The sequence below is a fragment of the Thalassophryne amazonica genome, chromosome 5 (genome assembly GCF_902500255.1).
Source record: "Thalassophryne amazonica chromosome 5, fThaAma1.1, whole genome shotgun sequence".
NCBI classification, from domain to species: Eukaryota; Metazoa; Chordata; class Actinopteri; order Batrachoidiformes; family Batrachoididae; genus Thalassophryne; species Thalassophryne amazonica.
The window spans coordinates 124,059,406-124,072,282 of record NC_047107.1 but is presented as its reverse complement, the minus strand read 5'-3'; the positions used below and the strand labels follow the sequence as shown (position 1 = coordinate 124,072,282).

The 12,877-nt window shown below is 41.9% G+C and overlaps 1 protein-coding gene across 1 annotated transcript in view; it reads right to left on the bottom strand.

Annotated features, from left to right (window-relative positions):
- Positions 1-12,877, bottom strand: part of LOC117511260 (voltage-dependent N-type calcium channel subunit alpha-1B-like) — a 188,678-nt gene that overhangs the window by 90,968 nt on the left and 84,833 nt on the right. Inside the window, 8 exon segments of the mRNA XM_034171267.1 lie at positions 128-321; positions 5,936-6,706; positions 8,538-8,644; positions 10,624-10,691; positions 10,810-10,927; positions 11,021-11,093; positions 12,530-12,661; positions 12,738-12,850. Of these exon segments, the coding sequence (XP_034027158.1) occupies positions 128-321; positions 5,936-6,706; positions 8,538-8,644; positions 10,624-10,691; positions 10,810-10,927; positions 11,021-11,093; positions 12,530-12,661; positions 12,738-12,850 (1,576 nt within the window).

Sequence of the window (12,877 nt, the reverse complement as noted above, 5' to 3'; positions counted from 1 at the left end):
TTTTTCATTTAGTTTTTTTCATTTAAGACCTTGGAGACACCAGACTGAGCAGGATGTGACAGAAAACGTGCAGCGCTCTCGCTCCCTGTATGTCAGTCTCACAGAGCTAAGATGTGGTCTTACTGACTTGGTATCTGTGTCGTGTCTCCAGGAGGACATGTGACGGTCACTGGAGGAATGTAGATGGAGGTCTGGCCAGTTTGCCTGTAATTTCTCTGGTTGTCAGAGTCCTCTGGCATTTCTGAAGGCCAAGTGGATCCCACGGAGCCCTGCTGGGGTGAGACGGTGACAAACTTCCCTTCTGACCCGCCAAATCTGTCCCTAGAACAGAAATACAGAATATCATTTCAACAAATAACATCTTACAGTACACTGACAGAGTTGTTGTTGTTTTTCTTTGTTTAGGGTTACCACAGCGATTCCAGAAACACTCATGGCCCCTACGGGCCCGTTCACACTCTGACATGAAGTGGCTGACATGGCAGATTCTGAAAAATCTCTGTGAAACACCTGAGAAGGCTCATTCCAAGGGTCCAAATTTCCTGTCTTCAATGCAGGTCAACGTAGCTCAGCAGAGGGCGATGTTGTACTGGCGGCGCTCAAGGTCTGGCAATGGTCTGCCATCTTACTATAGGACATAGTTCAACTTTCGCTGTTGGAGGGTGGGTGCGATGGTGTAGCGCATGCAAGGATCAGCCGTGTATAGCGGCTATAGTGTATAGTGTATAGGGAGACAACTAAGAGTGTCGGGAAGGTAGATCTTGAGGACCGAACTTGGGCACCCCTGCCCTAGAGCAAGCACACAGGCGACAGTGGTAAAAAAAAAACTCTCTCTGATGATTTGACGAAGAAACCTCAAGCAGACCAGACTCAAAGGGGGAGTTTGTGATGTCAGGTAATGTAGCCTACTATATAAACTACACATACCTCTGTGATTGTGTCACTTGCTACTGGTGTGTTGCTGCGACAAGTTCTACGTATTCCTTTACATTTCTACATATTTCTTCATGCCCAAGGGATCCAGAAGAGGTGGTGCGTCCAGTCAAGTCTGGGCTGTCCCTCTGATATGTTCAATCCTAATCTTGTCCATCTCCATCACCTCCAAGGAAAATCATAACATCTTCAGCTCTGTCTTCTGTCTTTTTGTTGGCACCACCTCCGCTACACCATACAACATAGCTGGTCTCATTACCGCCATATAAATGTTCTTTCAAACTTGCAGATAGCCTTCAATCACGAACCACTCATGTGACCTTTCTCCATCCTGTCTGCACTCTCTTTTTCACCTTTTTACTTCACTCCCATGTACTTTGAGCATTTGATCATAAATACTTAAACTCATCTACCTTCACCACCTCTGCTCCTTGGAACCACACTACAGTGGGGTAAAAAAGCATTTACTCAGTCCCTGATTGTGCACGTTCTCCTACTTAGAAAGATGAGAGGTCTGTAATTTTCAACATAGGTACACTTCAACTATGAGAGACAAAATGAGACAAAAAAACAAACAAAAACAAAAAAAAAAATCCAGAAAATCACATTGTAGGATTTTTTTTTACAAATTTATTTGTAAATTATGGTGGAAAATAAGTATTTGGTCAATAACAAAAGTTGAACTCAGTACTTTGTAACATAATCTTTGTTGGCAATGACAGAGGTCAAACGTTTCCTGTAAGTCTTCACCAGGTTTGCACACACTGTAGCTGGTATTTTGGCCCATTCCTCCATGCAGATCTCCTCTAGAGCAGTGATGTTTTGGGGCTGTCGCTGGGCAACACGGACTTTCAACTCCCTCAACAATTTTTCTATGGGGTTGAGGTCTGGAGACTGGCTTGGCCACTCCAGGATCTTGAAATGCTTTTTACGGAGCCACTCATTCATTGCCTGAGCAGTGTGTTTTGGATCATTGTCATGCTGGAAGACCCAGCCATGTTGCATCTTCAAAGCTCTCACTGATGGAAGGAGGTTTTGGCTTAAAATCTCACGATACATGGCTCCGTTCAGTCTTCCCTTAACACGGATCAGTCGTCCTGATCCCTTTGCAGAAAAACAGCCCCAAAGCATGATGTTTCCACCCCCATGCTTCACAGTAGATATGGTGTTCTTGGGATGCAACTCAGCATTCTTCTTCCTCCAAACACGACAAGTTGAGTTTTTACCAAAATGTTCTATTTTGGTTTTATCTGACCACATGATATTCTCCCAATCCTCTTCTGGATCATCCATATGCTCTCTGGCAAACTTCAGATGGGCCTGGACATGTACTGGCTTAAGCAGGGGGACACACCTGGCACCACAGGATTTGAGTCCCTCTCTGCCTAGTGTGTAGCCTTTGTTATTTTGATCCCAGCTCTCTGCAGGTCATTCATCAGGTCCCTCCGTGTAGTTCTGGGAATTTTGTTCACCATTCTCATGATCATTTTGACCCCACGGGATGACATCTTGCGTGGAGCCCCAGAACAAGAGAGATTATCAATTGTCATGTATGTCTTCCATTTTCTTACAATTGCTCCCACAGTTGATTTATTCACACCAACCTGCTTGACTATTGTAGATTCACGCTTCCCAGCCTGGTGCACATCTACAGTTTTCTTCCTGGTGTCCTTCAACAGCTCTTTGGTCTTGGCCATGGTTGAGTTTGGAGTCTTACTGTTTGAGGCTGTGGACAGGTGTCTTTTATACAGATAACAAGCTCAAACAGGTACCATTAATACAGGTAAGAGGTGGAGGAAAGAGAAGCTGTCAAACAAGTAGAATACAGAGGAAACCAGGAGCCCCATTTATAAAATGTTTAGTAGGACTCTACTAAAATTATACATACAAACAAAAGACAAATGTATGATGAGGCACATAAAAAAATCTGCCTCGTAAAACCATTGTTATGCACACCTGCAAGCAAAATTGTCTATGAATCACAGACTACTTTGAACTGTGCACATGTCGATCTGCCTCATATCTCACCCTCTACACACTAGAGGATGACATTTTTCGGGAATTCCCGTGGGTCACGTGATTCCTGCGGGATTCCCGCGGGATGGGAGTCAAAATTTTATCAATCCCGTGAACGGGAGCGGGCAGGAGCGGGAATGCCAAAAATAGATGATGATTTTCATCTATTTAAAACAACCAAAATGTGTTCACACCGGGCGCGATCAGACGCTACAAATTCGCGGGGGTCGCGTGGCGACGGACACGCCTCCTTCGCCCGGTGTGTCGCTCTGCTTTTGCTGTGAAAATTCTCCTCGGTGCGTCATCAAATAGGAGGAGCTTCCATTCCCCTCGCCAGCTCCGGTTGTCAGTCAAGTTAACAGGACGGGCCTTGATCACACGGAGCGAGTTGTTGTGGAAAGCTCCCAATACAAGGAGTATCATTATTTGCTCCAGGAGCTGAGTCTGGATGACGGCTGCTTTCAGTGGTCCTTCCACCTCTGCAGGACCCAACTTGAGGACCAACTGTCCCGTTCACGCGCGCACATGTAAACAATTAAAAAAAAAAAAAAAGAAACTCTGCTGCTTGCTGCAGCTCGATCTTCCACCAAAAAACTCTGTCATAATTGTGTTTAGAAACCAGTCACCATTTGTTTTATTATACATCTGTGTAGTTAATTAATAAAATATTCTCCACAGACGATTCGCTGGCACGCGCACGTAAAATAAAAAGAGAAAGAAACTCCGCTCTTGCTGCTGTGGGGCTGCTGCTTGCTCCAAAAACTCTGTCATAATTGTGAAATAAAGGAAAAAAGAGACATAAGTCCTGCTCACAGGCTGCTACCAGATACAGGACATGTTCACATCTTCAGTCAAACTCCAGACATCTCCACGTCACTACATATTTAGTCCCTGATTGATCATCACGGCGCGAGACATACGGGAGTGGGATGGGAGTGGGAATGATTTTAAGTGGGAGCGGGATAGGATTGGGAGTCATCTTTACAGGAGTGGGCCAGGATGGGATTTTTTTTCTGGGACGGGGGTGAAAATCCACTCCCATGTCATGCTCTACTACACACTCAAATTCAACCGCAAATGGTCAATGCAATGCACCTCATGAATATTCAAACATACACATGAAACCCAAAACGTATTAATTATAGTAACCAAGAGGAAGAGCAGGAGAAAAAAATGAACAGCTTGTGTGAGAACACAACAGTGGGATGATAAAATACAGTAAACGCAGTGACGGGCAAAACTAGGTGGCGACAGTGAGTCCACAGTTAGTTTTGAACCCAAATATTTGTAACGACCGTTCACCTGTGGTGCTGCATGTTTTATTTATAGACGTAACTCCAACTAGCTTTAACAAGCTCAATACAAGAACCAGTACGAAACGTTCTAGATAACAGAATAAAAAGACAAGTATTTATCATTACAGTTGTCCCATAATCCTTTGTGCTGCTGTGACATAATCATGCTGCTGTCTTTATTAAGATAAAACCTCTGCTGATAAAATTTCAGCAGTAAAAATAATGTGGGCCCATTTTTAATATAAAGTTACAGGAAAGAAACTATTTTTTTCCATTCCAATATTGGAGGCAGGACCTTGTCCAACTGATGGCGATAATAGATTCATGTGCACTACTAGTATATTTACATTTCAGTCGCTGTGGTGCGCTCATGAAATATTAAACATGTGACTTGGTATAGAATCGGAGTCATCTTATATATTTAATAATTTAACAGTAATTCTGGAATAATTTATTTTAAAGCACATGCATACAGTATGTGGCATGTGTTTTATAAGTTGAATTAATTGTATGGGTTATGATGTGCACACAGCAAAATTTTATGTATAATGTCATGATGTATAATGGCGAACATTTTGCCGTTTTTTTTTTTTTTTTTTTTTTACAAATCACAACTAAAAACAATTAAAATTGTTTTGCGGCTCTTTTATGTCTCATTATGTGCCACGGTTATAAAAAGATGCATTGAAATAGATACGATTTGTATGGCAGTTATCAGAGCCAGTGTAGCGTAATAAGCGAGCACCTGCATGTCCAGCGTAATCACAGTTCTGTAGTTCCGACAGCAATCATTTGCATCCACATGCACTGGATGAAGTGTCCACTTAATGTCTTGCAGAACATTCAGAGGGCAGTTTAATCCTGCTGCATGGGACATCATATGAGGGATTCATTGTAAATCTTGTGCCTCAAAGGTATCATGGTGCCTTTAAATGCCAGTAAGCTTCAAAGATTGAAGAGGAAAATCTCTGCAGAGAGCAGCTCTGGACCGGAGCATTGACAGCCTGGAGATAAATGATGGAAAAAAGGAAGAAATCTGTTGCAAACAGCTACAGAAGAGCTTTTTAATAAGGTGCAGCAGATAACGTTTTAGCAGCAGCAGCATCTACATGAGAGTGGATAAAAGAGACTTCAGCTGCTGCACCTCATGAAAAATGTCTAATGCAAGTGTTCACATATTTTTTCCTTCTCAAACTTTGAGGACGTTTGTTCAAAAATCCAAATGACAAAAAGAAATGTCATTTTTTAACCTGAGGCCAAAATATGGCCATCGGGTATTGCGAAGGCTTTGCTTCCATCTGTCCGTCTGCCTGTGTTCAGCATAAGTCCAGTTCTATTACTGACAGAGTCTTCAAATTCATAGGGAACATTCTTGGGACACAGACCTTGGACAAGTTCAAAGATGGCTAACCTTGACCTATTTTAACCCTATAAAGCCCACCCCATGAAATAATTGTCAGAAAATTCTAATTTTTTGAAACAGGAGTCTTTATTGGACCTTTCATAACATTTCAAACCTATAAAATGCCAGAGTTTCTTAGGTAAATTGCTGTGGATCACTTGTTGCAGCTGCCTGCAACAAGTGACAAGTGCAACAAGTGAACCCTGGGGTTTTTTTTTTCTAAATGGCATAAAGAAATTAAGGTGTGTATCACCTGTGATAGACACCTTTGACCTGTTTCGGTTGATACCTGTGAGTGTCGCTTGTTTCTTTCTCAGCAGACTCTTCTCCCTCAATTGTAGACTGACCCCTGGATTCATAAGTCTGGTGTTTCTTCGTCTCTTCTGCACCTGCATTCTCATCTCTGCAGTTTTTCTCACTATGAGACATTAGCTTGTCCTTGTGGTGGGACCGTCGCTCTCCCTTCCCTCCTGTTTTCACCGTCCCGTTGCCCTCTCTGCACTGCTGGTGCGAGTGGTGATGGCAATGCTCCCTCTCCGTCATGATTCCTCCACCTTGCCCGCTGTCGCCCGCTGAGCTATGCTGGTGATGTCTCCTGCCATCTTCTCGGCTGCAAGATCTCGCACCCTTCCCCCCTTTTCTGTGGCTGCCCTCGTAATCTTTGGAATGGCTGTGGTGGTCGTGGTGCCGCCTCTCTTTACCAGGTTCACCGTTACCATTGGTGTCTTCCCTCAGCTTAGCCCGGGCCTTGTCTCTGTGGTGGTGGCAGCGGTGTGGCTGAAGGGGCGGAGCAGGTGGCTGAGCTTCACTCGGAGCGTTCTCAGGAACGCAGGGCTTTTGATGGCGGTGCTGGTGCCCATCACACGGCTCAACCACTAGAGGGCGATCGAGGTGGGTCTTCATATCAGGGCGGGTGTGGGGACCTGGGGAAAGGTGGAGGTGTTCCTCAGTCTCCAAATCATTGTACAGTGCTTCGTGGCTTGTTCGATTCTTCCTCCGCAGCTGATTGGCCCTCTGCTCCCACACGGACATGGTCTTCAGCGACTTCTGCTGCTCCTTTCTGAAGCGGGGGGGAGGGGGGGTGTTGAGATGATTCAGACAAATCCAGTGAAACAGAACATTTATAATGCAAAATAAAATGTCATGTCCATATTTTAAACTTCGAGTCCAACAGGTTTTTTACATAACCACTGGGCGTCTGCTGTGCGATTTACTTGCAGACGCCCAATTGATCCACTATTTTAGTCAACAATGTAACACTTCTTTGTCCAATGGCTGTGCATTCCTCCACTTTTCTATTTTTTTCTTTTTCTTTTCTTTTTCTATCTCCAACAGCCTGAAGCAACGATTGCATGTTTAACTGTATGTGCAGTACAGACGTCCTAAAGGCCTGCTGGTGTCAACGCTTATCCCCAGATTTCGTAGTGTGAAGCTGATGAGCCAGTACAGCTCTTCCTTAATGGGATGCCAGTCCATTGCGGGTTACATCCCCAGCCAGGGTCAGTAGGTAGCATGATCGGAAATCAAGTTCGACATCACTGAACTGCCTGCTCTGATAAGTAGTAGTAATTTGAGAGTAGCACACATCTAGATCTGGAATAAGCTGAGCAATGGTAGGTTGCATTTGTTGGCTTATGTTCATCCACTCAAAACAGCACATTTGCAGTCTGAATATCCAGAATTCCAGACTTATAACTGATTACATTTAAGCATGGACTAATTAAAATTGTAGGTTCACCCCACCCGCTCCCGTAATGGGTACAAAGAAAATCCATGACCCCGTAAAAGAAATAGACAAATAAGCTCATTTCAAGCTACACGCAACTTCAACTGCACTTGCTCCTAATTTCCATCATACATAAGATAAGATCGTTAACGACAAGTTGCCGAAACATGCCCAATTCCCTTCTTTGTACTGGGCACAGGCCAGGCAAATGTGCAGCATCAAAGAAGTAAAAACCAGCCTTAAGACAGTTTCTGTTAAATGGTGACAGCTGGAAACTTTGTGCTTATGCTCTCGTGCAGTAAGTAGGCAATCAAATCCCTGTTTTATCGACGACAGTTGGTCATAAAGGCCAACATACAGAGTAAAATGTTGTTTTTACTGTCGGCGGCTTGTCCCTTGTCCTTTTCTCTGGCTTCTCCTGTGTTAGTTACAAAATTTCTTCTTTAACTCTGTTTTAGCCTTTACTGAATTCTGCTACCTCATTTTTCCACCCCAGGTCTCTTTGTGGTCTCTTTTGTCCACAATCTCAAACAGTTGCTTTGCTGCCTGAACTTTCTGCTGGAAGCTGGTCTTCAGACCTTCACATCTTATTTTCCATCACTGCATCTTTGTTGTGTTTTTTTTTTCGTGCCTACCCTGACCTGGACCAATCTATCTCCAAGTATTCTCATTGCTGAACCTCTGAGTGGGAAAGTAAAAGTAGTATTTACCCTATAGTATTATAGGCCTGCAGCACTTTGATTCTGGTATTCTTACACAAGCAATCTTCTGCAGAGTAATTACTTTTATAGTAATTTGTTAATGTTAATTGGCTTGTTCCTATTATTATTTTATCTTATTGGTGGTCAGCTGACACCAGCACAGTGTTTGAAAACTCTCACTCCTGTCTGCTTCAAATAAACATCGCACTCAAGAGTTCACAACAGAAGGCATCAGAATCTGACATCTATCCCACAGATTTTTACTCCTACCAACATAACAAAACTCAAATTCACAGTATTTTATGAATTATTGTCACAAAATCTGCAACATCATGTGTTTAGTCGAGCCTGGTTTTAGACTTGACCAACCATTCCTCTGAATACAGCAGGATGGTCTAATTCCTGTCATTTTAAAGCGGACTCTCTCCTGAGTTTACATTCAGACTTGAAAGTGTGACACTTACACCGTGAGGGAAATATTCACGGCCGACATGGGGCTGACCTCCTGGACTTCTTTGGCCTTCTGGAGTGCAAGTTTCTTACTAATGGCCTCCTCTTGCTCCTCTTCATCCTAGAGTAAAGTACATACATGTATACAGGACCCTCAATCATTTAACAATGTACACAAGTTAATCATTATCAGGGGCCTCTTTTCAATACAACCTGCAACATCATCAAAACATAAGGTCAAGTAGGTTGATTCACCACAAAAGCTGTCATCAGATCAGTGATGTTAAAAAATACAACCTCATAACGGATCATAATGAAACTGATTGGCACTGTTGTTTATATACAGTAGTGTTCAGAATAATAGTAGTGCTATGTGACTAAAAAGATTAATCCAGGTTTTGAGTATATTTCTTATTGTTACATGAGAAACAAGGTACCAGTAGATTCAGTAGATTCTCACAAATCCAACAAGACCAAGCATTCATGATATGCACACTCTTAAGGCTATGAAACTGGGCTATTAGTAAAAAAAAAAGTAGAAAAGGGGGTGTTCACAATAATAGTAGTGTGTCATTCAGTCAGTGAGTTCGTCAATTTTGTGTAACAAACAGGTGTGAATCAGGTGTCCCCTATTTAAGGATGAAGCCAGCACCTGTTGAACATGCTTTTCGCTTTGAAAGCCTGAGGAAAATGGGACGTTCAAGACATTGTTCAGAAGAACAGCGTAGTTTGATTAAAAAGTTGATTGGAGAGGGGAAAACGTATACGCAGGTGCAAAAAATTATAGGCTGTTCATCTACAATGATCTCCAGTGCTATAAAATGGACAAAAAAAACAGAGACGGGTGGAAGAAAACAGAAAACAACCATCAAAATGGATCGAAGAATAACCAGAATGGCAAAGGCTCACCCATTGATCAGCTCCAGGATGATCAAAGACAGTCTGGAGTTACCTGTAAGTGCTGTGACAGTTAGAAGACGCCTGTGTGAAGCTAATTTATTTGCAAGAATCCCCCGCAAAGTCCCTCTGTTAAATAAAAGACGTGCAGAAGAGGTCACAATTTGCCAAAGAACACATCAACTGGCCTAAAGAGAAATAGAGTAAATTGTTTGTGGACTGATGAAAGTAAAATTGTTCTTTTTGGGTCCAAGGGCCACAGATAGTTTGTGAGATGACCCACAAACTCTGAATTCAAGCCACAGTTCACAGTGAATGCAGTGAAGCATGGTGGTGCAAGTATCATGATATGGGCATGTTTCTCCTACTATGGTGTTGGGCCTATACATCGCATACCAGGTATCATGGATCAGTTTGGATATGTCAAAATACTTGAAGAGGTCATGTTGCCTTATGCTGAAGAGGACATGCCCTTGAAATGGGTGTTTCAACAAGACAATGACCCCAAGCACACTAGTAAACAAACAAAATCTTGGTTCCAAACCAACAAAATTAATGCCTCACAGATGTGAAGAAATCATGAAAAACTGTGGTTATACAACTAAATACTAGTTTAGTGATTCACAGGTTGCTAAAAAAGCAGTTTGAACATAATAGTTTTGAGTTTGTAGCGTCAATAGCAGATGCTACTATTATTGTGAACACCCCCTTTTCTACTTTTTTTTACTAATAGTCCAATTTCATAGCCTTAAGAGTGTGCATATCATGAATGCTTGGTCTTGTTGGATTTGTGAGAATCTACTGAATCTACTGGTATCTTGTTTCCCATGTAACAATAAGAAATATACTCAAAAGACTCAAAAGACTCTTTATTCAAAATTAACAAAAGATGACTGAACAGATTTTCTGTATTAAATCAAATAGTGTGAAAATGGGTATTTTTTGACCTTCCTGGGGCTTCACTTGAATTCAATCAGAGTTCAATTTACCATGACCAGCCAGCCCCCCAAAGATTGTTTATTCTAAATTTCAGGAAAATTCTATTACTGTTTTTTGTTGTTGTTGTTGTTGGTTTTTTTTTTTTTTTTTTTTTAGAAAATTGCTGGATGACACACTGCACATCGTGATCTTGATGTCATTAGCCTTATGGGCCTTGGTTTAAAGGACTAAAAATGGTGGATAAGCCAAAAACATTTGCTTCACCTTGGTCAGCTCCTGGGCATTTGCGAGGTTATCAACAGCAATGGCCAAGAAAACGTTGAGGAGTGTGTCTTGTGTTTTGAGGTCTCAGGAAAAGTAAAACGGAATAATGAATGAACTTTTGCAAGAACAGCTTTTCTTCATATAAATGACAAATTCACAGAAATGCTCATCTGTTCGGCAGGATACAGTTTCCAAAAAGAGTAAGAACGATGAAATAAATGGAGGAGAACATTCCGCTATGGACACCTCCTTGGGATTCAATCCCATGGTACATCACGGCATTCCAGTCTTCTCCCGTCAGGATCTGGAGCAAAGACACAGTGTGGATTCAGTCAAACTCAAGGTTACACACAGGAGACAGAGAACCAGCAAGGAACCAGCTGGCCTTGATCAGTACCTGGAAGACGGTGAGAATTGCTGCTGGGAATGTGTCAAAGTTTGTTGTTGGTGTTTCATCTTCAAAATTAAACCTGGTGGAGAGAAAACAAAACATTCTTTCAATTTTAACAACACAAACTCCTTTCTGCTAGGATGCTGCCAAGAGTGCAAGACTTTTGGTATCTGCCCTCACACCTCATAATGTGTAACACACACAGACTCCCGTCTGGATTCTTAGAAAAATTGACAACAGCTTTCCATCAGTCTGGGCCACGTTTAGTCATTTGATTTGAGTTCTAATGAGGCAAAAGTGGTCGACTCAGTAACAGCTACAGCAATCTGACATTTCACCCCAGGGACCTTGGCCTTCTTCAAATGGTTGACCTTAGGTCCATTAGGTTCAAATTAGGTTGAAAATCATATTCCTTGATCTTGACCAAAATTTTTATTTACCATATTTTCCAGAGTATAAGTCACTTTTTTTAAAGAATTTGGAAGCCCCTGTGACTTATACTCCGGTGTGACTTATACATCGAAAATTCATAAGTTTGTTATTAATGATAGCAATTATAATAACTATTTATATAGAACTTTCCCAAGAATCAAAGCACTAAGCAAAATAAAAACCAATAAGAAAAGAATAAATGCCATGTTGTTATTTTTAGTGTTTGTTCATTAAAGCATTCACCTATGTTATCTCCATGTCTGTCGTTATAGAGAAGCAGGAAAATTTCAGAAATATAACAGTCCATCTGCTCTCGGTTGAGACAACCGATGGCTCATAAGACATCCAAATGGTGAAGAGCAGGGTCTCAATAGCTTGGCAAGTCAGCGTTCAAAGGCAATTCAATCACAGAAGGAACATTCTACCAACAGCACTGAAACTGTAGTCAGGCAAAAATTATTTTAGCTCTGATTTCCAAAAAAAAAAAAAAGTCCAGTTGTAGGGTTATACTTCAATTTTATGTATGTTAATGATCATTTATTGTTAATTACACCTTTTTAATTCAGGAGAACTGAAACTCCCTCAGGAATCTCATTCTTGTGGTCATTGAGCCACTGAGATTATCTCCATGTGGAGTCAACATATCTGATTAGCATTCATTCCAGGCTGGTCCAGCATGTTGGTGCTGTGGTCAGATCTCCTGCATTACATTAAAATGGTAATGAATCTGATCTATCACCAAAACCCAAAGATTCCTTCTTGGTGGACTTTGCATATTCTGTGTGTGTCCATGTGGGTTTCATCCAGTTATTGTGGTTCCGACCCAACCGCCCACCCAAAAGCCAGTTATGATTATGTTCCAACCAATCCCCTTGTCTGGAGTTGGACCCATTGTTGTTTTAGGTCACAACATTTAGTACCCTAAAGACCTGGAGCTTCTGTCCCTTGCAAAAGTATCAACATGGTCAAATTCTAAAATATAAACTGGAACATCTTCTAAATTGGTATCATCATTTATTCCTTTGGTAAAGGTTTTACATTTGGATGCTGTGCCCCATGAGTCGACGTGAACTAGCTACTCACTGTCCACCAAACAGCTGCATTCCCAACAGAGCGAAGACTACGATGAAGAGGAACAGGAGAAACAATAGGCTGATGATTGATTTCATGGAGTTGAGCAGTGACACCACCAAGTTCCTCAGAGAGTTCCAGTACCTATGAACGCACATGAGTAAATATTGTGTGTAGTTGTTATTGCAGAAAGGCTGCTCACTCACATCAATCCACTCACTTGGTGACTTTGAAAATCCTGAGCAATCGCAGAGCCCGGAGGACACTGATCCCAAAGGAGGCTCCAGGTTTGATGGCAGCCCAGATGACCTCAAAAATACTGCCAAAAATTACCTGCAAACACAAAGTGATTGAAATGGA